Raw genomic sequence first — 24470 nt, forward strand, 5'->3', positions numbered from 1 at the left:
GGGAGGGGGGATGAAGAAAGGGAGCCAGGCATGGGGATGCAGAAGGGAGTGGGAGATGAGGAAAAGTGGGGCTTAGTCAGGGAATAATAATAATAATAATAATGATGGTATTTGTTAAGCACTTACTATGCGCAAAGAACCGTTGTAAGCGCTGGGGAGGTTACAGGGTGATCAGGTTGTCCCACGGGGGGGCTCACAGTTTTAATACCCATTTTCCAGATGAGGGAACTGAGGCCCAGAGAAGTGACTTGCCCAAAGTCACCCAGCTGACTGTTCCAGTACCCAACAGTGGGCTCACAGTCTAGAAGGGGGATTCATTCATTCAATTGTATTTATTGAGCACTTACTGTGTGCAGAGCACTGGACCAAGCGCTTGGGAAGTACAAGTTGGCGACATCTAGAGACGGTCCCTACCCAACATTCAGTTATTCATTCATTCAATCGTATTTATTGAGCGCTTACTGTGTGCAGAGCACTGGACTAAGCTCTTGGGAAGTCCAAGTTGGCAACATAGAGAGACGGTCCCTACCCAACATTCAATCATTCATTCATTCAATTGTATTTATTGAGTGCTTACTGTGTGCAGAGCACTGTACTAAGCGCTTGGGAAGTCCAAATTGGCAACATCTGGAGACGGTCCCTACCCAACAGTGGGCTCACCGTCTAGAAGGGGGATTCATTCATTCAGTTGTATTCAATCATATTTATTGAGCGCTTACTGTGTTCAGAGCAGTGGACTAAGGGCTTGGGAAGTACAAGTTGGTAACATAGAGAGACGGTCCCTACCCAACATTCATTCATTCAATCGTATTTATTGAGTGCTTACTGTTTGCAGAGCACTGGACTAAGCGCTTGGGAAGTACAAGTTGGTAACATAGAGAGATGGTCCCTACCCAACATTCATTCTCTATGTGTTGCCAATTTGTACTTCCCAAGCGCTTAGTCCAGTGCTCTGCACATAGTAAGCGCTCAATAAATACGATTGATTGATTGATTCATTCATTCATTCATCCAATCGTATTTATTGAGCGCTTACTGTGTGCAGAGCACTGGACTAAGCGCTTGGGAAGCCCAAGTTGGCAACATCTAGAGACGGTCCCCACCCGACAGCGGGCTCACAGTCTAGAAGGGTCAGAGGTCAAAGGAAGAGTTGTCTCACGGGGGGCTCACAGTTTTAACCCCCATTTTCCAGACGAGGTGACTGAGGCCCAGAGAAGTGACTTGCCCAAAGTCACCCAGCTGACAGTTGGCGGAGCCGGGATTTGAACCCATGACCTCCGGCTCCAAAGCCCGGGCTCTTTCCACCGAGCCACGCTGCTTCTTGGAGGAGACGGGCCTTCAAGAAGGCTTCGAAGCAGGGGATTTGAGGAGGGAGGGCAAGCTAGAAGAGGGACGTGGGCCGGGGCTCGGGGGTGACTGTCAGCTTGTTGTGGGCAGGGAATCCGTTTATTGTTGTATTGGCCTCTCCCAAGCGCTTAGTACAGTGCTCCGCACACAGTAAGCTCCCAGTAAGTATGATTGACGGACTGCCATCAGACCGGACGTCCCGCAGAGGCTGCTTCATCATCATCATCATCAATCGTATTTAATGAGCGCTTACTTTGTATCCCCCCCAGCGCTTAGAACAGTGCATTGCACATAGTAAGCGCTTAACAAATGCCAGCATTATTATTATTATTATTATTATTACTATGTGCAGAGCACTGTACTAAGCGCTTGGGGAGTACAAATTGGCAACATATAGAGACAGTCCCTACCCAACAGTGGGCTCACGGTCTAAAAGATCTTACAGCGGGCTCACAGTCTTCAAGAGAAGCAGCGTGGCTCAGTGGAAAGAGCCCGGGCTTTGGAGTCAGAGGTCAGGGGTTCGAATCCCGGCTCCGCCACACGTCTGCTGTGTGACCTTGGGCAAGTCACCCAACTTCTCTGAGCCTCAGTGACCTCACCTGTAAAATGGGGATTGACTGGGAGCCCCACGTGGGACAAGCTGATCACATTGTATCCCTCCCCCAGCGCTTAGAACAGTGCTTTGCGCATAGTAAGCGCTTAACAAATGCCATCATTATTATTATTTATTTTACGGACATTTTCGGGCCTCACGACGGTTCCCTCTTTCCTCCCTCTTCCAGCCAAGTGTCCGCAGCTTCGGGTGATCGTGGGCCCGGAGAGGTCCGAGGGGGCAAATCCCGACGGGTCCCCGCCGATCCTGAATTTTGGGCCCTGCCCCGTGGGAAGAACGGCGGAGAGGCGCCTCCAACTCTACAATCCATCGGCGGTAAAATTGGGGGGTGGGGACGGGCCCGGGCGGGAAGGGAGCCCCCCACCAAACCCGGGGCCGGCCTGCTCCGCTCCCCCCCATTCCCAGCGTGCCCCCTTCCTCGTAGAGCCCGGGCTTGGGAATCACAAGGCCCTGGGTTCTAATCAATCAATCAATCAATCAATCAATCGTATTTATTGAGCGCTTACTGTGTGCAGAGCACTGGACTAAGCGCTTGGGAAGTCCAAGTCGGCAACATAGAGAGACGGTCCCTACCCAACAGCGGGCTCACAGTCTAGAAGGGGGAGACAGACAACAAAACATATTAACAAAATGAAATGAATAGAATAGATATTTACAAGTAAAATAAATAAATAAATAGAGTAATAAATATGTACAAACATATATACAGGCGTGTATATACAGAAGTCGCTTCAGTCAATCAATCAATCGTATTTATTGAGCGCTTACTGTGTGCAGAGCACTGGACTAAGCGCTTGGGAAGTCCAAGTTGGCAACATATAGAGACGGTGCCTACCCAGCAGTGGGCTCACAGGCTAAAAGGGGGGACAGAGAACAAAACCAAACATACTAACAAAGTAAAATAAATAGAATAGATATGTACAAGTAAAATAATAAATAAACAGAGGAATAAATATGTACAAACATATATACATATATGCAGGTGCTGTGGGGAAGGGAAGGAGGTAAGATGAGGGGGATGGAGAGGGGGAGGAGGGGGAGAGGAAGGAAGGGGCTCAGTCTGGGAAGGCCTCCTGGAGGAGGTGTCCTGAAGGCAGGAGGGGATGCGAGCCTGGAGAGAGGGGGAGAGAGCAGGGGCAGAGATGGAGATCTGGGTGTCATCAGCGTAGAGACGATAGTTGAAGCCGTGGGAGCGAATGAGGTCACCGAGGGAGTGCGTGTAGCTCGAGAACAGAAGGGGACCAAGCACTGAACCTTGGGGAACCCCCACAGTAAGGGGACGGGAGGGGGAGGAGGAGGAGCCTGCAAAAGGGACTGAGAATGAACGACCGGAGAGGTAAGAGGAGAACCGGGAGAGGACGGAGTCTGTGAAGCCAAGGTCGGATAGCGTGTTGAGGAGAAGGGGGTGGGCCACAGTGTCGAAGGCAGCTGAGAGGTCGAGGAGGATTAGGACGGAGTAGGAGCCGTTGGATTTGGCAAGCAGGAGGTCATCGGTGACCTTAGAGAGGGCGGTTTCCGTGGAATGTAGGGGACGGAAGCCAGACTGGAGGGGGTCGAGGAGAGAGTTGGTGTTGAGGAATTCGAGGCAGCGCGTGTAGACAACTCGTTCAAGGAGTTTGGAAAGGAATGGTAGGAGGGAGATGGGGCGATAACTAGAAGGTGACGTGGGGTCAAGAGAGGGTTTTTTTTAGGATGGGAGAGACGTGGGCATGTTTGAAGGCAGAGGGGAAGGAACCAGTGGAGAGTGAGCGGTTGAAGATGGAAGTTAAGGAGGGGAGAAGGGACGGAGCGAGAGATTTCATGAGATGAGAGGGAATGGGGTCAGAAGCACAGGTGGCCGGACTAGCACTTGAGAGGAGGGAGGAGAGCTCCTCTGAGGAGACTGCTGGGAAGGATGGGAGAGTAGCAGAGAGGGTTGAGAGCCGGGGGGTTGGAGAAGGGGGGAAAGTGACTTTGGGGAGGTCGGACCTGATGGATTTAACTTTGTTAATGAAGTGGGAGGCCAGATCGTTGGGGGTGAGGGAAGGAGGAGGGGGAGGAACCGGGGGCCTGAGAAGGGAGTTGAATGTACGGAAGAGCTGGCGGGGGTGATGGGCATGGGCGTCAATAAGGGAGGAGAAATAGTTTTGTCTGGCAGAGGAGAGGGCTGAGTTAAGGCAGGAAAGGGTAAACTTGAAGTGAGCGAGGTTGGCATGGGGGTTAGACTTTCGCCAGCAGCGTTCGGCAGCTCGAGCATAAGAGCGAAGGAGGCGGACGGTGGCGGTGATCCGGGGCTGGGGGTTAGTGGTCCGAGAGCGGCGAAGGGAAAGGGGGGCGAGGGAGTCGAGCTGAGTAGAAAGGGGAGAGTTGAGAGCAGCAATCTGATCATCAAGACTGGGTAGAGAGGAGAGGGAGGCGAGCTGGGGTGTGAAGCTTCACTTCTCTGGGCCTCAGTTCCCTCATTTGGAAAATGGGGATGAAGACTGGGAGACCCCTGTGGGACAGGGACTGTGTCCAACCTGATTAGCTTGTATCCACTCCAGTGCTGAGTACAGTGCCTGGCACATAGTAAGTGCTTAACAAGTACCACAATTATTATTATTATTATTATTATTATTATTCTGGCTTTGCCCCTTTTCATTCAATCATATTTATTGAGCGCTTACTGTGTGCTTAACAAGTACCACAATTATTATTATTATTATTATCCCGGCTCCACCTCTTGTCTGCTGTGGGACCATGGTCAAGTCCCACTTCTTTGGGCCTCAGTTCCCTCATCTGGAAAATGGGGATGGAGACTGTGAACCCCACATGGGACAGAGACTGTGTCCAACCCAATTAGCTTGTATCCACCCCCAGTGCTTAGTACAGTACCTGGCACATAGTAAGCGCTTAACAAATACCACAGGTATTATTATTAATACTACTAATAGTAATAATAATGGCATTTATTAAGCACTTGCTATGTGCAAAGCACTGTTCTAAGACCTGGGGAGGTTTCAAGGTGATCAGGTTGTCCCACGGGGGGCTCACAGTCTTAATCCCCATATTCCAGATGAGGTCACTGAGGCCCAGAGAATAATAATAATAGTGATGATGGCATTTATTAAGCGCTTACTATGTGCAAAGCACTGTTCTAAGCACTGGGGAGGTTACAAGGTGATCAGTTTGTCCCACGGGGGGCTCACAGTCTTCATCCCCATTTTCCAGATGAGGGAACTGAGGCCCAGAGAAGTGAAGTGACTCGCCCGAAGTCACACAGCTGACAATTGGCGGAGGCGGGATTTGAACCCATGACCTCTGACTCCAAAGCCCGGGCTCTTTCCACTGAGCCACACTGTTCCTCAATTCTAGTATTATTATTATTATTATTGTTGTTATTATCCTGGCTCTGGCCCGTGTCTGCTATGTGGTCAAGTTGCTTCACTTCTCTGGGCCTCAGTTCCCTCATCTGGAAAATGGGGATGGAGACTGAGAGCCCCACATGGGACGGGGACTGTGTCCAACCTGATTAGCTTGCATCTTCCCCAGTGTTTAGAACAGTGCTTGGCACATAATAAGCGCTTGACAAGTACCCTAATAATAATTATTATTGATATGATTCCTATTATTACATATTATGAGAAGCAGCATGGCTTAGTGGCAAGAGCCCGGTTGGCACATAGTAAGCGCCTAATACCATTATTATTATTATTACCCCAGCACTTAGGACAGTGCTTGGCATATAGTGAGCGCTTAACAGAAAAACAGCGTGGCTCAGTGGAAAGAGCCCGGGCTTTGGAGTCAGAGGTCATGGGTTCAAATCCTGGCACTGCCACTTGTCAATCAATCAATCGTATTTATTGAGCGCTTACTGTGTGCAGAGCACTGTACTAAGTGCTTGGGAAGTCCAAGTTGGCAACATACAGAGACAGTTCCTACCCAACAGTGGGCTCACAGTCTAAAAGGGGGAGACAGAGAACAAAACCAAACATACTAAGAAAATAAAATAAGTAGAATAGATATGTACAAGTAAAATCAATCAATCAATCAATCGAGTAATAAATATGTGAAAACATATACACATATATACAGGTGCTGTGGGGAAGGGAAGGAGGTAAGATGGGGGGATGGAGAGGGGGACGAGGGGGAGAGGAAGGAAGGGACTCAGTCTGGGAAGGCCTCCTGGAGGAGGTGAGCTCTCAGTAGGGCCTTGAAGGGAGGAAGAGAGCGAGCTTGGCGGAGGGGCAGAGGGAAGGCATTCCAGGCCCGGGGGAGGACGTGGGCCGGGGGTCGATGGCGGGACAGGCGAGAACGAGGCCTAAAGGTGAGGAGATTAGCGGCTGAGGAGCGGAGGGTGCGGGCTGGGCCGGGGAAGGAGGGAAGGGACGGGAGGGAGGAGGGGGCCGGGGGATGGATGGATGGATGGACAGCCTGGAAGCCCAGGGGGAGGAGTTTCTGCCTGATGTGCAGATTGATTGGGAGCCACTGGAGATTTTTGAGGAGGGGAGTAACAGGCCCACAGCGTTTCTGGACAAAGATAATCCGGGCAGCAGCATGAAGTATGGGTTGAAGTGGGGAGAGACACAAGGATGGGAGATCAGAGAGAAGGATGATGCAGTAGTCCAGATGAGATAGGATGAGATCTTGAATGAGCAGGGGAGCGGTTGGGATGGAGAGGAAAAGGCGGATCTTGGCAATGTTGTGGAGCTGAGACCGGCGGGTTTTGATGTGAGGGGTGAACGAGAGAGCAGAGTCAAGGATGACACCAAGGTTGCGGGCTTGTGAGACGGGAAGGACGGTAGTGCCGTCAACAGAGATGGGAAAGTCAGGGAGAGGACAAGGTTTGGGAGGGAAGACAAGGAGCTCAGTCTTCGACATGTTGAGCTTTAGGTGGCGGGCGGACATCCAGACGGAGATGTCCTGAAGGCAGGAGGAGATGCGAGCCTGGAGGGAGGGGGAGAGAGCAGGGGCAGAGATGGAGATCTGGGTGTCATCAGCGTAGAGACGAGAGTTGAAGCCGTGGGAGCGAATGAGGTCACCGAGGGAGTGCGTGTAGATCAAGAACAGAAGGGGACCAAGCACTGAACCTTGGGGAACCCCCACCGTAAGGGGATGGGAGGGGGAGGAGGAGCCTGCAAAAGAGACTGAGAAAGAACAACCGGAGAGATAAGAGGAGAACCAGGAGAGGACGGAGTCTGTGAAGCCAAGGTCAGATAGCGTGTTGAGGAGAAGGGGGTGGGCCACAGTGTCGAAGGCAGCTGAGAGGTCGAGGAGGATTAGGACAGAGTAGGAGCTGTTGGATTTGGCAAGCAGGAGGTCATTGGTGACCTTTGAGAGGGCGGTTTCCGTGGAATGTAGGGGACGGAAGCCAGACTGGAGGGGGTCGAGGAGAGAGTCGGTGTTGAGGAATTCAAGGCAGCGCGTGTAGACAACTCGTTCAAGGAGTTTGGAAAGGAATGGTAGGAGGGAGATGGGATGATAACTAGAAGGTGAGGTGGGGTCAAGAGAGGGTTTTTCTAGGATGGGAGAGACATGGGCATGTTTGAAGGCAGAGGGGAAGGAACCAGTGGAGAGTGAGCGGTTGAAGCTGTGTGACTTTGGGCAAGTCACTTAACTTCTCTGGGCCTCAGTGTTAAATGGGGATGAAGACTGTGAGCCCCCCATGGGACAACCTGATGACGTTATATCTCCCCCAGCGCTTAGAACAGTGGTTGGCACGTAGTAAGTGCTTCACAAATACCATTATTATTATTATTATTATTATTACCCCAGCACTTAGAACAGTGCTTGGCATGTAGTGAGCGCTTAACAGAGAAGCAGCGTGGCTCAGTGGAAAGAGCCCAGGCTTTGGAGTCAGAGGTCATGGGTTCAAATCCCAGCTCCGCCACTTGTCAGCTGTGTGACTTTGAGCAAGTCACTTAACCTCTCTGGGCCTCAGTTCCCTCATCTGTAAAATGGGGATGAAGACTGTGAGCCCCCCTTGGGACAGCCCCGTTACCTTGTAACCTCCCCAGTGCTTAGAATAGTGCTTTGCAAATAGTAAGCACTTAACAAATGCTATTATGGCTTAATGGAAAGAACACGGGCTTGGGAGTCAGAGGTCATGGGTTCTAATCCTGACAACGCCACTTGTCAGCTGGGTGACTTTGGGCAAGTCCCTTCACTTCTCTGGGCCTCGGTGACCTCATCTGGAAAATGGGGATGAAGACTGTGAGCCCCACGTGGGGCAACCTGATTACCTTGTAACCTCCCTAGCGCTTAGAACAGTGCTTTGCACAGAGTAAGCACTTTAATAAATGCTATTATTAGTAATACTTGATCACCTTGTATCCCCCCCACACTTAGAGCAGTGCTTGGCACATAGTAAGTGCTTAACAAATGCCATTATTATTATTATTCTTATTATTATTATTAATGACAAATAACATCATTATTATTATTACCCCACACCACACACTCTCTGCCTCTGCCTCTGTCTCTCTCTCTCTCTCTGTCTGTTCTTATTCTTATTACATATACCCCACTCCCCCGCACACTCACACTCTGTGTCTATCTCTCCGTGTCTCTGCGTCTCTGTCCATTTCTCCTTGTCTCTCCGGCAGGTGAGTGCCCATTTTCGGATCGAGCGGTCCTGGGGTCTCCCGCCACCCGACCCCGCGTTCTCCTGCCCGACAACGACCGGAGTGGTCCCCCCGGGTGGGCAGCAGTGGCTGCCCCTGCTCTTCCAGCCCCAGACCGTCGGAGAGACCAGCGTCGACTCCTTCTCCATCCTTCTGTCGGGCAACGTCTCCCAAACTCCGTTCAAGGTGATGGGCTCCTGCAAAGGTACCAGTCCTCCACCCCTCCGCCAACCCCACACCTTCCCAGAATCATTCATTCCATTCATTCATTCCCAGAATCATTCAAACAATTCATTCATTCAACTCAATTCTAGCCTGTGAGCCCGCTGTTGGGTAGGGACCGTCTCTAGATGTTGCCAACTTGTCCTTCCCAAGCGCTTAGTCCAGTGCTCCACATAAAGTAAGCGCTCAATAAATACGATTGAATGAGGGAATACAGTTCAGCATCCTTCTCGCCGCTCCCCGTTGATGATGATGCCACTTGCCAGCTGTGTGACTGTGGGCAAGTCACTTGACTTCCCTGGGCCTCAGTTCCCTCATCTGGAAAATGGGGATTAAGACTGTGAGCCCCCTGTGGGACAACCCGATCACCTTGTAACCTCCCCAGTGCTTAGAACAGTGCTTTGCACATAGTAAGCGCTTAATAAATGCCTTTTTTATTATTATTATTATTATTATTATTATTATTATTATTATCCCCCCCATCTTACCTCCTTCCCTTCCCCACAGCACCTGTATATATGTATATATGTTTGTACAGATTTATTACTCCATTTATTGGGCAAGTCACTTAACTTCTCTGTGCCTCAGTTCCCTCATCTGGAAAATGGGGATTAAGACTGTGAGCCCCCTGTGGGACAACCCGATCACCTTGTAACCTCCCCAGTGCTTAGAACAGTGCTTTGCACATAGTAAGCGCTTAATAAATGCCTTTATTATTATTATTATTATTATCCCCCCCATCTTACCTCCTTCCCTTCCCCACAGCACCTGTATATATGTATATATGTTTGTACAGATTTATTACTCTATTGGGCAAGTCACTTAACTTCTCTGGGCCTCAGTTCCCTCATCTGGAAAATGGGGATTAAGACTGTGAGCCCCACGCGGGACAACCTGATCACCTTGGAACCTCCCCAGCGCTTAGAACAGTGCTTTGCACATAGTAAGCGCTTAATAAATGCCATTATTATTATTATGATGATGATGATGGCATTTATTAAGCAAGGGACCGTCTCTAGATGTTGCCAACTTGTCCTTCCCAAGCGCTTAGTCCAGTGCTCTGCACACAGTAAGCGCTCAATAAATACAATTGAATGAGGGAATACAGTTCAGCATCCTTCTCACCGCTCCCTGTTGATGATGATGATGATGATGGCATTTATTAAGCGAGGGACCGTCTCTAGATGTTGCCAACTTGGACTTCCCAAGCACTTAGTCCAGTGCTCTGCACACAGTAAGCGCTCAATAAATACAATTGAATGAGGGAATACAGTTCAGCATCCTTCTCACTGCTCCCTGTTGATGATGATGATGATGATGATGGCATTTATTAAGCGAGGGACCGTCTCTAGATGTTGCCAACTTGTCCATCCCAAGCGCTTAGTCCAGTGCTCTGCACACAGTAAGCGCTCAATAAATACAATTGAATGAGGGAATACAGTTCAGCATCCTTCTCACCGCTCCCTGATGATGATGATGATGATGATGATGAGGCTCAAGTTAATGAACGCATTGATTTTAGGAATGATATTGGAAGAAGATGTAGTTCTCTGTCAGCTGTGTGACCTTGGGCAAGCCTGTTCACTTCTCTGGGCTTCAGTTCCCTCATCTGTAAAATGGGGATGAAGATTGTGAGTCCCAAGTGGGACAACCTGATCACCTTGTAACCTCCCCAGCGCTTAGAACGGTGCTTTGCACGTAGTAAGCGCTTAATAAATGCCATCATTAACCTGATCACCTTGTAACCTCCCCAGCGCTTAGAACGGTGCTTTGCACGTAGTAAGCGCTTAATAAATGCCATCATTATTATTATTATGATGATGATGATGATGGCATTTATTAAGCGCTTACTCTGTGCAAAGCACCGTTCTAAGCACTGGGGAGGTTACAAGGTGATCAGGTTGTCCCACGGGGGGCTCACAGTTTTTAGTCCCTGTTTTACAGATGAGGTAACTGAGGCCCAGAGAAGTGAAGTGACTTGCCCAAAGTCACCCAGCTGAGAGTTGGTGGAGCCGGGATTTGAACCCATGACCTCCGACTCCAAAGCCCACGCTCTTTCCACTGAGCCACGCTGCTTCTTCTTCTGTTCCTGTCAGCCCCATCGCCCCCAGGCCTCACCCATCCCCTCATCCTCCCTCCAGCTCCTTCCTCTCCCCACTCCGGAGTTGCCAGCACTTAGTCATTCCTCCGTTCCTTAAGTCCTATTTATTGAGCGCTTACTGTGTGCAAAGCACTGCACTGAGCGCTTGGGAAGTACAAGTCGGCAACACATAGAGACAGTCCCTACCCAACAGCGGGCTCACATTCAGTCATTCAGTCATTCATTCAATCGTATTTATTGAGCACTTACTGTGTGCAGAGCACTGTACTAAGCGCTTGGGAACTCCAAGTCGGCAACATCTAGAGACGGTCCCTACCCAACAGCGGGCTCACAGTCTAGAAGGGGGAGACAGACAACAAAACAAAACATGTGGACAGGTGTCAAGTCGTCAGAACAAATAGAATTAAAGCTAAATGCACAGCATTAACAAAATAAATAGAATAGTAAATATGTACAAATCAAATAAATAGAGGGATAAATCTGTACAAACATATATACAGGTGCTGTGGGGAGGGGAAGGAGGTAGGGCGGGGGGATGGGGAGGAGGAGAGGAAAAAGGGGGCTCAGTCTGGGAAGGCCTCTTGGAGGAGGTGAGCTCTCAGTAGGGCTATGAAGGGAGGAAGAGAGCCGTGTGACTTTGGGCAAGTCACTTCACTTCTCTGGGCCTCAGTTCCCTCATCTGTCAAATGGGGATGAAGACTGTGAGCCCCCCGTGCGACAACCTGATCACTTTGTATCCCCCCAGCGCTTAGAACAGTGCTTTGCTCATAGTAAGCGCTTAACAAATGCCATCATTATTATTAATATTATTAATAAATGCCATCATTATTATTATTATAAGTGCTGGGGGCGGCGACTAAGCGCTTAGCAAAAGCTGCTTTGTACATAGTAAGCGCTGCGTGGGACAACCTGATCACTTTGCATCCCCCCAGCGCTTAGAACCATGGTTTGCACATAGTAAGCGCTTAACAAATGCCATCATTATTATTATTATTATTAATAAATACCATCATCATTATTATTATAAGTGCTGGGGGCGGGACTAAGCGCTTAGCAAAAGCTGCTTTGTACATAGTAAGCGCTTCGTGGGACAACCTGATCACCTTGTATTCCCCCCAGCGCTTAGAACGGTGCTTTGCACATAGTAAGCACTTAACAAATGCCATCATTATTATTATTATTAATAAATGCCATCATTATTATTAGTATCAGTGCTGGGGGTGGCGACTAAGCACTTAGCAAAAGCTGCTTTGTACATAGTAAGCGCTTCGTGGGCCAACCTGATCACCTTGTATCCCCCCAGCGCTTAGAACCATGCTTTGCACACAGTAAGCGCTTAACAAATGCCATCATTATTATTATTAATAAATGCCATCATTATTATTAATCGATCGTATTTATTATTGTAATATTACTTTTAAATTAGAATAATATATTTTATTGTATAAATTGTATTATTGTACAATGTATTATTGTACAATATATTGTATTGTTATTATAAGTGCTGGGGGCGGCGACTAAAGGCTTAGCAAAAGCCACAATTATTATTACTACTATTATTTTGGTTGCTCTCGTCCCAGGTCCTGCCCTGGTCCTGGTTTGTACATAGTAAGCGCTTCGTGGGACAAATGCCATTATTATTATTATTATTGTTAATAAATGCCATTATTATTATTATTATCATAAGTGCTGGGGGCGGCGACTAAGCGCTTAGCAATAGCTGCTTTGTACATAGTAAGCGCTGCGTGGGACAACCTGATCACCTTGTATCCCCCCAGCGCTTAGAACAGTGCTTTGCACATAGTAAGTGCTTAACAAATGCCATTATTATTATTATTATTAAATGCCACCGTTATTATTATTATAAGTGCTGGGGCGGCGACTAAGCACTTAGCAATAGCTGCTTTGTACATAGTAAGCACTTTGTGGGACAACCTGATCACCTTGTATCCCCCCAGTTCTTAGAACCGTGCTTTGCACATAGTAAGCACTTAACAAATCCCATCATTATTATTATTAATAAATGCCATCATAATTATTAATCGGTCTTATTTTTTACTATAATATTATAATTATTATTATATTATGATAATATATTGTATGGTATATATTGTATTATTGTACAATACATTATTGTACAATATATTGTATTATCATTATAAGTGCTGGGGGCGGCGACTAAGTGCTTAGCCAAAGCCACAATTATTATTCCTATTATTATTTTGGTTGCTCTCATCTCAGGTCCTGCCCTGGTCCTGGTTTGTACATAGTAAGCGCTTCGTGGGCCAACCTGATCACCTTGTATCCCCCCCAGCGCTTAGAACCGTGCTTTGCACATAGCAAGTGCTTAACAAATGCCATCACGATCATTATTAATAAATGCAATCATTATTATTAATCGATCATATTTATTATGATAATATTATAATCATTATTATATTATGGTAATATATTGTATTATTGTACAAAATATTATTGTACAATATATTTTATTATCATTATAAGTGCTGGGGGCGGCGACTAAGCGCTTAGCCACAGCCACAGTTATTATTCCTATGATTATTTTGGTTGCTCTCGTCTCAGGTCCTGCCCTGGTCCTGGTTTGTACGTAGTAAGCGCTTTTTGGGACAACCTGATCACCTTGTATCCCTCCCCAGCGCTTAGAACCGTGCTTTGCACATAGCAAGCGCTTAACAAGTGCCATCATGATTATTATTAATAAATGCCATCATTATTATTAATCGATAGTATTTATTATATTATAATAATATATTGAACTGTATATATTGTATTATTGTATCATTGCACAATCATATTTATTGTGATAATATTATAATTATTATATTATGATATTATATTATGATAATATAATTATTATTATACTATAATAATGTATTGTATTATTGTACAATATATTATTGTGCAATATATTGTATTATTATTATAAGGGCTGGGGGCGGCGACTAAGCGCTTAGCCAAAGCCACAATTATTATTATTATTATTATTATTATTATTATTATTATTTTGGTTGCTCTCATCTCAGATACTGCCCTGGTCCTGGTTTGTACGTAGTAAGCGCTTTTTGGGCCAACCTGATCACCTTGTATCCCTCCCCAGCGCTTAGAACTGTGCTTTGCACATAGCAAGTGCTTAACAAATGCCATCACGATCATTATTAATAAATGCCATCATTATTATTAATCGAACATATTTATTATGATAATATTATAATCATTATTATAGTATGATAATATATTGTATTATTGTACAAAATATTATTGTACAATATATTGTATTATTATTATAAGTGCTGGGGGCAGCGACAAAGCGCTTAGCCACAGCCACAGTTATTATTCCTATGATTATTTTGGTTGCTCTCGTCTCAGGTCCTACCCCGGTCCTGGTTTGTACGTAGTAAGCGCTTCGTGGGCCAACCTGATCACCTTGTATCCCCCCCAGCGCTTAGAACCGTGCTTTGCACACAGTAAGCGCTTAACAAATGCCATCATTATTATTATTATAAGTGCTGGGGGCAGCGACTAAGCGCTTAGCAATAGCTGCTTTGTATATAGTAAGCGCTTCGTGGGCCAACCTGATCACCTTGTATCCCCCCCAGCGCTTAGAACCGTGCTTTGCACACAGTAAGCGCTTAACAAATGCCATTATTATTATTATTATCATTATCAATAAATGCCATCATTATTATTATTATAAGTGCTGGGGGCGGCGACTAGGCGCTTAGCAAAAGCTGCTTTGTACAAAGTAAGCGCTTTGTGGGACAACCTGATCACCTTGTATCCCCCCAGCGCTGAGAACCGTGCTTTGCACATAGTAAGCGCTTAACAAATGCCATCATCATTATTATTAAAAAATGCCATCATTATTATTAATCGATTGTATTTATTATTATATCATAATTATTATTATATTATAATAATATATTGTATGGTATATATTGTATTATTGTACAATATATTATTATACAATATATTGTATTATTATTATAAGTGCTGGGGGCGGCGACTAAGCGCTTAGCCAAAGCCACAATTATTATTATTATTATTATTTTGGTTGCTCTCATCTCAGATACTGCCCTGGTCCTGGTTTGTACGTTGTAAGCGCTTTTTGGGACAACCTGATCACCTTGTATCCCCCCCCCAGCGCTTAGAACCGTGCTTAGCACATAGCAAGCGCTTAACAAATGCCATCATTATTATTATTATTATTATTAATAAATGCCATCATTATTATTATTATAAGTGCTGGGGGTGGCAACTAAGCGCTTAGCAATAACTCCTTTGTACATAGTAAGCGCTTCGTGGGACAACCTGATCACTTTGTATCCCCCCAGCGCCTTGAACCGTGCTTTGCACATAGTAAGCGCTTAACAAACGCCATTATTATTATTATTATTATTATTAATAAATGCCATCATTATTATTAATCGATCGTATTTAGTATTATAATATTATTATTATATTATAATAATATATTGTATTATTGTACAATATATTGTATTATTATTATAAGTGCTGGGGGCGGCGACTAAGCGCTTAGCCACAGCCACAGTTATTATTCCTATTATTATTTTGGTCGCTCTCGTCTCGGGTCCTGCCCTGGTCCTGCTTTGTATATGGTAAGCGCTTCGTGGGACAACCTGATCACCTTGTATCCCCCCCAGCGCTTAGAACCGTGCTTAGCACATAGCAAGCGCTTAACAAATGCCATCATGATCATTATTAATAAATGCCATCATTATTATTAATCGATCATATTTATCATGATAATATAATAATTATTATTTTACGATATAATAATTATATTATGATAATATATTGTATTATTGTACAAAATATTATCGTACAATATATTGTATTATTATTATAAGTGCTGGGGGCAGCGACTAAGCGCTTAGCAAAAGCCGCAATTATTCCTATTATTATTTTGGTCCTTCTCGTCTCGGGTCCTGCCCTGGTCCTGCTTTGTACACAGTAAGCGCTTCGTGGGACAACCTGATCACCTTGTATCCCCCCCAGCGCTTAGAACCGTGCTTAGCACATAGCAAGCGCTTAACAAATGCCATCATTATTATTATTATTATAAGTGCTGGCGGCGGCGACTAAGCGCTTAGCAGTAGCTGCTTTGTACATAGCAAGCGCTTCGTGGGACAACCTGATCACTTTGCATCCCCCGAGCGCTTAGAACAGTGCTTTGCACATAGTAAGCGCTTAACAAACACCATCATTATTATTATTATTATTAATAAATGCCATCATTATTATTAACCAATCGTATTTTTTATTATCATTACATTATTATTATATTATAATATATATTGTATTGTATATATTGTATTATTGTACAATATATTATTGTACAATATATTGTATTATTATTATAAGTGCTGGGGGCGGCGACTAAGCGCTTAGCCAAAGCCACAATTATTATTATTATTTTGGTTGCTCTCATCTCAGATACTGCCCTGGTCCTGGTTTGTACGTAGTAAGCGCTTTTTGGGACAACCTGATCACCTTGCATCCCTCCCCAGCGCTTAGAACCGTGCTTTGCACATAGCAAGCACTTAACAAGTGCCATCATGATTATTATTATTAATAAATGCCATCCTTATTATTAATCGATCGTATTTATTACATTATAATAATATATGGTATTGCATATATTGTATTTGTATCATTGTATTATTATTATATTATAATAATATATTGTATTATTGTACAATACATTGTGTTATTGTTATAAGTGCTGGGGGCGGCGACTAAGCGCTTAGCAAAAGCCACAGTTATTATTATTATTATTTTGGTTGCTCTCGTCTCAGGTCCTGCCCTGGTCCTGGTTTGTACGTAGTAAGCGCTTCGTGGGACAACCTGATCACCTTGTATCCCCCCCAGTGCTTAGAACCGTGCTTTGCACATAGTAAGCGCTTAACAAATGCCATCATGATTATTATTACTAATAAATGCCATCCTTATTATTAATCGATCACATTTATTATATAATAATAATATATTGTATATATTGTATCATTGCACAATCATATTTATTATGATAATATTATAATAATTATTATATTATGATAACATTATCATATCAAGATAATATTATAATTATTATATTATAATAATATATTGTATTATTGTACAATATATTATACTAATATATCGTATTATTGTACAATATATTATTGTACAATATATTGTATTATTATTATAAGTGCTGGGGTCGGCGACTAAGCGCTTAGCGAAAGCCACAATTATTATTATTATTATTTTGGTTGCTCTCATCTCAGATACTGCCCTGGTCCTGGTTTGTACGTAGTAAGCGCTTTTTGGGACAACCTGATCACCTTGCATCCCTCTCCAGCGCTTAGAGCCATGCTTTGCACATAGCAAGCGCTTAACAAATGCCATCATGATTATTACTAATAAATGCCATCCTTATTATTAATCGATCGCATTTATTATATAATAATAATATATTGTATATATTGTATCATTGCACAATCATATTTATTATGATAATATTATAATAATTATTATATTATGATAATAACATTATTATATCAAGATAATATTATAATTATTATATTATAATAATATATTGTATTATTGTACAATATATTATAGTAATATATTGTATTATTGTACAATATATTATTGTACAATATATTGTATTATTATTATAAGTGCTGGGGGTGGCGACTAAGCGCTTAGCCAAAGCCACAATTATTATTATTATTTTGGTTGCTCTCATCTCAGATACTGCCCTGGTCCTGGTTTGTACGTAGTAAGCGCTTTTTGGGACAACCTGATCACCTTGCATCCCTCCCCAGCGCTTAGAACCGTGCTTTGCACATAGTAAGCGCTTAACAAATGCCATCATGATTATTATTACTAATAAATGCCATCCTTATTATTAATCGATCGCATTTATTATATAATAATAATATATTGTATATATTGTATCATTGCACAATCATATTTATTATAATAATATTATAATTATTATTATATTATGATAACATTATTATATCAGGATAATATTATAATTATTATATTATAGTAATATATTGTATTATTGTACAATATATTATTGTACAATATATTGTATTATTATTATAAGTGCTGGGGGCGGCGACTAAGCGCTTAGCCAAAGCCACAATTATTATTCCTATTATTATTTTGGTCCCTCTCGTCTCGGGTCCTGCCCTGGTCCTGCTTTGTACATAGTAAGCGCTTCTTTGGACAACCCGATCACCTTGTAGCCCCCCCAGCGCTTAGAACCGTGCTTTGCACATAGCAAGCGCTTAACAAATGCCATCATTATTATTATTATAAGTGCCGGGGGCGGCGACTAAGCGCTTAGCAGTAGCTGCTTTGTACATAGCAAGCGCTTCGTGGGACAACCTGATCACTTTGCATCCCCCCCAGCGCTTAGAACAGTGCTTTGCACATAGTAAGCGCTTAACAAATGCCATCATTATTATTATTAATAAATGCCATCATTATTATTAATCGATCATATTTATTATTATATTATAATAATATATTGTATTGTATATATCGTATTATTGTATTATTGTACAATATTATTATTATAAGTGCTGGGGGCAGCGACTAAGCGCTTAGCAAAAGCCACTATTATTATTATTACTATTATTTTGGTTGCTCTCGTCCCAGGTCCTGGCCTGGTCCTGGTTTGTACATAGTAAGCGCTTTGTGGGACAAATGCCATTATTATTATTATTATTATTATTATAAGTGCTGGGGGCGGCGACTAAGCGCTTAGCAATAGCTGCTTTGTACATAGTAAGCGCTTCGTGGGACAACCCGATCACTTTGTATCCCCCCCCAGCGCTTAGAACCGTGCTTTGCACATAGTAAGCGCTTAACAAGTGCCATCCTGATCAATCAATCAATCAATCAATCATCAATCGTATTTATTGAGCGCTTACTATGTGCAGAGCACTGTACTAAGCGCTTGGGAAGTACAAATTGGCATCACATAGAGACAGTCCCTACCCAACAGTGGGCTCACAGTCTAAAAGACTAAGACTAAACTAAACTAGACTAAAAGTCTAAATGATCCTGATCATTATCAATAAATGCCATCATTATTATTAGTCAATCGTAGTTATTATTATAATGCTATTATATTATAATATGTTGTATTGTATATATTGTATTATTGTACAATATTATTATTATAAGTGCTGGGGGCGGCGACTAAGGGCTTAGTAAAAGCCACAATTATTATTATTATTATTATTATTATTATTATTATTTTGGTTGCTCTCGTCTCAGGTCCCGCCCTGGTCCTGGAGCGCTCCAGCGTGAATTTCGAGTGGCTGAGCCTGGGCGGCCAGCGCGTCCAGCCCCTGGGCATCTACAACGGGTCCGAGGTGCCCGCCCACTACCAGTTCGAGCTGGAGGGGCCCGGGGGGGTCTTCACCTTGGACCGACCTTGGGGGGTCCTCCCCGGGAGATCGCGCCGGACCCTGCGCCTCACCTTCCGGCCCCCCCAGCCCCTCATCTACTTCCGCAGGGTGGCCTGCCTCGTCCATCACCAGGTGGGCTGGACCGCCGCCTCCATCAATCGATCGGATTTATTGAGCGCTTACTGTGTGCGGAGCACTGGACTAAGCGATTGGGAAGTCCAAGTTGGCATCATCTAGAGACGGTCCCTATTCATTCATTCAATCGTATTTATTGAGCGCTTACTGTGTGCAGAGCACTGGACTAAGCGCTTGGGAAGTCCAAGTTGGCAACATCTAGAGACGGTCCCTATTCATTCATTCAATCGTATTTATTGAGCGCTTACTGTGTGCGGAGCACTGGACTAAGCGCTTGGGAAGCCCAAGTTGGCAACATCTAGAGACGGTCCCTATTCATTCATTCAATCGTATTTATTGAGCGCTTACTGTGTGCGGAGCACTGGACTAAGCGCTTGGGAAGTCCAAGTTGGCAACATATGGAGACGGTCCCTACCCAACAGTGGGCTCACAGTCTAGAAGAACACCTGGGTCCTGCCCCCCTCCTCAGAGATAATAATAATAATAATAATAATAATGGCATTTGTTAAGCACTTACTACGTGCCAAGCACTGTTCTAAGCTCTGGGGAGGATACAAGGTGATGAGGTTGTCCCGCTTGGGGCTCACAGTCTTAATCCCCATTTTCCAGATGAGGTCACTGAGGCCCAGAGAAGTGAAGTGACTTGCCCAGAGTCACCCAGCTGACAAGTGGCGGAGTCGGGATTTGAACCCCTGACCTCTGACTCCAAAGCCCGGGCTCTTTCCAATGAGCCACGCTGCTTCTCTGCTTACGTCTCCCCCTCCTCGTGGTCTTGGATCAGTGGGGGCCCATCAATCAATCAGTCAGTCATATTTATTGAGCACTTACTGTGTGCAGAGCACTGTACTAAGCGCTTGGGAAGTCCAAGTTGGCAACATCTAGAGACGGTCCCTACCCAACAGCGGGCTCACAGTCTAGAAGGGGGAGGCAGACAACAAAACCAAACATATTAACAAAAGAAAATAAATAGAATAGATATGTACAAGTAAAATAAATAAATAGAGTAATAAATATGTACAAACATATATACATATATCCAGGTGCTGTGGGGAAGGGAAGGAGGTAAGATGGGGGGATGGAGAGGGGGATGAGGGGGAGAGGAAGGAAGGGGAAATAAGTTAAAATTGACTTCCCTGACCGGGAATTGAACCTGAGCCGTGGCGGTGAGAGCGCCGAATCCTAACCACTAGAACACCCTGCTTACATCTCCCCGTCCTCGTGGTCTTGGATCAGCGGGGGCCCATCAATCAATCATTCAATCGTATTTATTGAGCGCTTCCTGTGTGCAGAGCACTGGACTAAGCGCTTGGGAAGTCCAAGTTGGCAACATAGAGAGACGGTCCCTACCCAACAGTGGGCTCACAGGCTAGAAGAACTCCTGGGTCCTGCCCACCCCCCTCAGAGATGCCAACATCCCCCTGCTTACGTCTCCCCGTCCTCGTGGTCTTGGATCAGTGGGGGCCCATCAATCAATTAATCAGTCATATTTATTGAGCGCTTACTGTGTGCGGAGCACTGTACTAAGCTCTTGGGAAGTCCAAGTTGGCAACATCTAGAGACAGTCCCTACCCAACAGTGGGCTCACAGGCTAGAAGAACTCCTGGGTCCCGCCCCCCCCCACTCAGAGATGCCAACATCCCCCTGCTTACGTCATCATCATCATCATCATCATCAATCGTATTTATTGAGTGCTTACTGTGTGCAGAGCACTGTACTAAGCGCTTGGGAAGTCCAAGTTGGCAACATATAGAGACGGTCCCTACCCAACAGGGTTCGGGTTTTATGTTTTCCGGCTGGGTCGGGGGGTGGTCCGCAGGAACCATTCCGTGGTCCATTCTGGATCTGATCTGTACTTCCCAAGGGCTTAGTACAGTGCTGTGCACACAGTAAGCACTCAATAAATACGATTGAAGTGCTCTGCACACCGTAAGCGCTCAATAAATACGATTGATTGATTAAATGAATTAGGATTAAGTTAAGGGCTAGGCCTAGCCTTAAGCACTCAATAAATACGATTAAAGTGCTCTGCACACAGTAAGCACTCAATAAATATGATTGAAGTGCTCGGCACACAGTAAGCACTCAATAAATACGATTGATTGATTAAATGAATTAGGATTAAGTTAAGGGCTAGGCCTAGCCTTAAGCACTCAATAAATACGATTAAAGTGCTCTGCACACAGTAAGCATTCAATAAATATGATTGAAGTGCTCTGCACACAGTAAGCACTCAATAAATACGATTGATTGATTAAATGAATTAGGATTAAGTTAAGGGCTAGGCCTAGCCTTAAGCACTCAATAAATACGATTAAAGTGCTCTGCACACAGTAAGCACTCAATAAATACGATTGAAGTGCTCTGCACACCGTAAGCACTCAATAAATACGATTGATTGATTAAATGAATTAGGATTAAGTTAAGGGCTAGGCCTAGGCTTAGGTTTAGGGTTAGGTTTGGAGAAGCAGCCTGGCTTATAATAAAATTAATAATGATGGCATTTATTAAGCGCTCACTATGTGCAAAGCACTGTTCTAAGCGCTGGGGAAGTTACAAGGTGATCAGGTTGTCCCCCAGGGGGCTCACAGTTTTAATCCCCATTTTCCAGATGAGGGAACTGAGGCACAGAGAAGTTGAGTGACTTGCCCGAAGTTACACAGCTGACAATTGGCGGAGCCGGGATTTGAACCCCTGACCTCTGACTCCAAATCCCGGGCTCTTTCCACTGAGCCACGCTGTTTCCCCATCTGATCTGATTTGTACTTCCCAAGCGCTTAGTCCAGTGCTCTGCACACAGTAAGTGCTCAATAAATACGATTAAATGAATTAGGATTAAGTTAAGGGTTAGGGCTTACAGTCTTCATCCCCATTTGACAGATGAGGTAACTGAGGCGCAGAGAAGTGAAGTGACTTGCCCAAAGTCACACAGCTGACAAGTGGCGGAGCCGGGATTTGAACCCATGACCTCTGACTCTCAAGCCTGGGCTCTTTCCACTGAGCCACGCTGCTTCTCTACTGTGTGCAAAGCACTGGACTAAGCGCTTGATTAGGGTGAAAGACGTTAGGATTAGGGTTAAAGAGTCTTAGTGGCTACAGCACTGGGAGTCAGAATAATAATGATAATAATAATAATAATAATAATAATGGCACTTGTTAAGCACTTACTATGTGCAAAGCACTGTTCTAAGCGCCGAGGAGGTTGCAAGGTGATCAGGTTGCCCCACGGGGGGCTCACAGTCTTTATCCCCATTTTCCAGATGAGGTCACTGAGGCTCAGAGAAGTTAAGTGGCTTGCCCAAGGTCACACAGCAGACATGTGGCGGGGCCGGGATTCGAACCCATGACCTCTGACTCCAAAGCCCGGGCTCTTTCTACTGAGCCACGTCTAATCCCGGCTCTGCCACTTGTCAGCTATGTGACCTTGGGCAAGCCACTTCACTTCTCCGGGCCTCAGCGACCTCATCTGGAAAATGGGGATGAAGACTGTGAGCCCCATGTGGGACAGGAACTGTGCCCAACCTGATTACCTTATATCTACCCCAGCGCTTATTATAGTGCCTGGAACAAAGTAAGCACTTAATAAATACCACAATTATTGTTATTATTGTCTAGGTAAGGCGTAGGGCTAGGGTTAGATAGTATTAGGGTTATGATTAGGGTTGTGGTGAGGTAATAATAATAATAATAATAATAATAATGATAATAATAATAATGAAGGTATTTGTTAAGCACTTACTATGTGCCAAGCACTGTTCTAAGCACTAGGGTAGATACAGGATAATCAGGTTGTCCCCCGTGGGGCTCACAGTTTTATCCCCATTTTACAGATGGGTTAACTGAGACACAGAGAAGTGAAGTGACTCGTCCAAAGTCACACAGCTGACAAGTGGCGGACTCAGGATTAGAACCCATGACCTCTGACTCCCAAACCCGGGCTCTTTCCACTGAGCCATGCTGCTTCTCATTATTATTATTATTATTTTATTATTAGTGTTGATATTATCATTATTATTGTTTAGGGTAAGGCCTAGGAACACTGCTTGTCATTATTATTATTGTTGTTGTTGTTGTTGTTATCAGTATTATTGTTTAGGGTAAGGCCTAGGAACACTGCTTGTCATTATTATTATTGTTGTTGTTGTTGTTGTTATCAGTATTATTGTTTAGGGTAAGGCCTAGGAACACTGCTTGTCATTATTATTATTGTTGTTGTTGTTGTTATTATTATTGTTCAGGGTAAGGCCTAGGAACACTGCTTGTCATTATTATTATTGTTGTTGTTGTTGTTATCAGTATTATTGTTTAGAGTAAGGCCTAGGAACACTACTTGTCATTATTATTATTATTGTTATTGTTGTTGTTATCATTATTATTGTTTAGGATTAGGCCTAGGAAAACTGTCATTATTATTATTATTGTTATTGTTGTTGTTGTTATTATTATTGTTTAGGGTAAGGCCTAGGAACACTGCTTGTCATTATTATTATTGTTGTTGTTGTTGTTCTTATTATTATTGTTTAGGGTAAGGCCTAGGAACACTGCTTGTCATTATTATTATTGTTGTTGTTGTTATCATTATTATTGTTTAGGGTAAGGCCTAGGAACACTGCTTATCATTATTATTATTGTTGTTGTTATCATTATTATTGTTTAGGGTAAGGCCTAGGAACACTGCTTGTCATTATTATTATTGTTGTTGTTGTTGTTATCAGTATTATTGTTTAGGGTAAGGCCAAGGAACACTGCTTGTCATTATTATTATTATTGTTGTTGTTTGTTATTATCATTATTATTGTTTAGGGTAAGGCCTAGGGTCAGGGTTAGGACTAGGTCTAGGGTTACGTTAGGATTATTCATTCAGTTCATTCAATCGTATTTATTGAGCGCTTACTGTGTGCAGAGCACTGGACTAAGTGCTTGATTAGGGTGAAAGATGCTAGGATCGGGGTTCAAGATAGTATTAGGGTTAAGATTAAGGTTGTAGTGCGGTTTATTATTATTGTTTAGGGTAAAGC

The 24470-nt window shown here is 44.2% G+C and overlaps 1 protein-coding gene across 1 annotated transcript in view; it reads left to right on the forward strand.

The window, feature by feature from the left end:
* The window catches only part of LOC119923409 (cilia- and flagella-associated protein 65-like), a gene marked incomplete at its 3' end in the record, with an annotated part of 198524 nt that overhangs the window by 41513 nt on the left and 132541 nt on the right, over positions 1–24470 (forward strand). The window contains exons 7-9 of the mRNA XM_038742808.1: positions 2130–2275; positions 8524–8746; positions 19187–19452. Coding sequence (XP_038598736.1) covers positions 2130–2275; positions 8524–8746; positions 19187–19452 — 635 coding nt within the window. The remainder of the gene's footprint in view (positions 1–2129; positions 2276–8523; positions 8747–19186; positions 19453–24470) is intronic.

This window comes from Tachyglossus aculeatus, unplaced genomic scaffold, assembly GCF_015852505.1.
Source record: "Tachyglossus aculeatus isolate mTacAcu1 unplaced genomic scaffold, mTacAcu1.pri scaffold_194_arrow_ctg1, whole genome shotgun sequence".
NCBI lineage: Eukaryota > Metazoa > Chordata > Mammalia > Monotremata > Tachyglossidae > Tachyglossus > Tachyglossus aculeatus.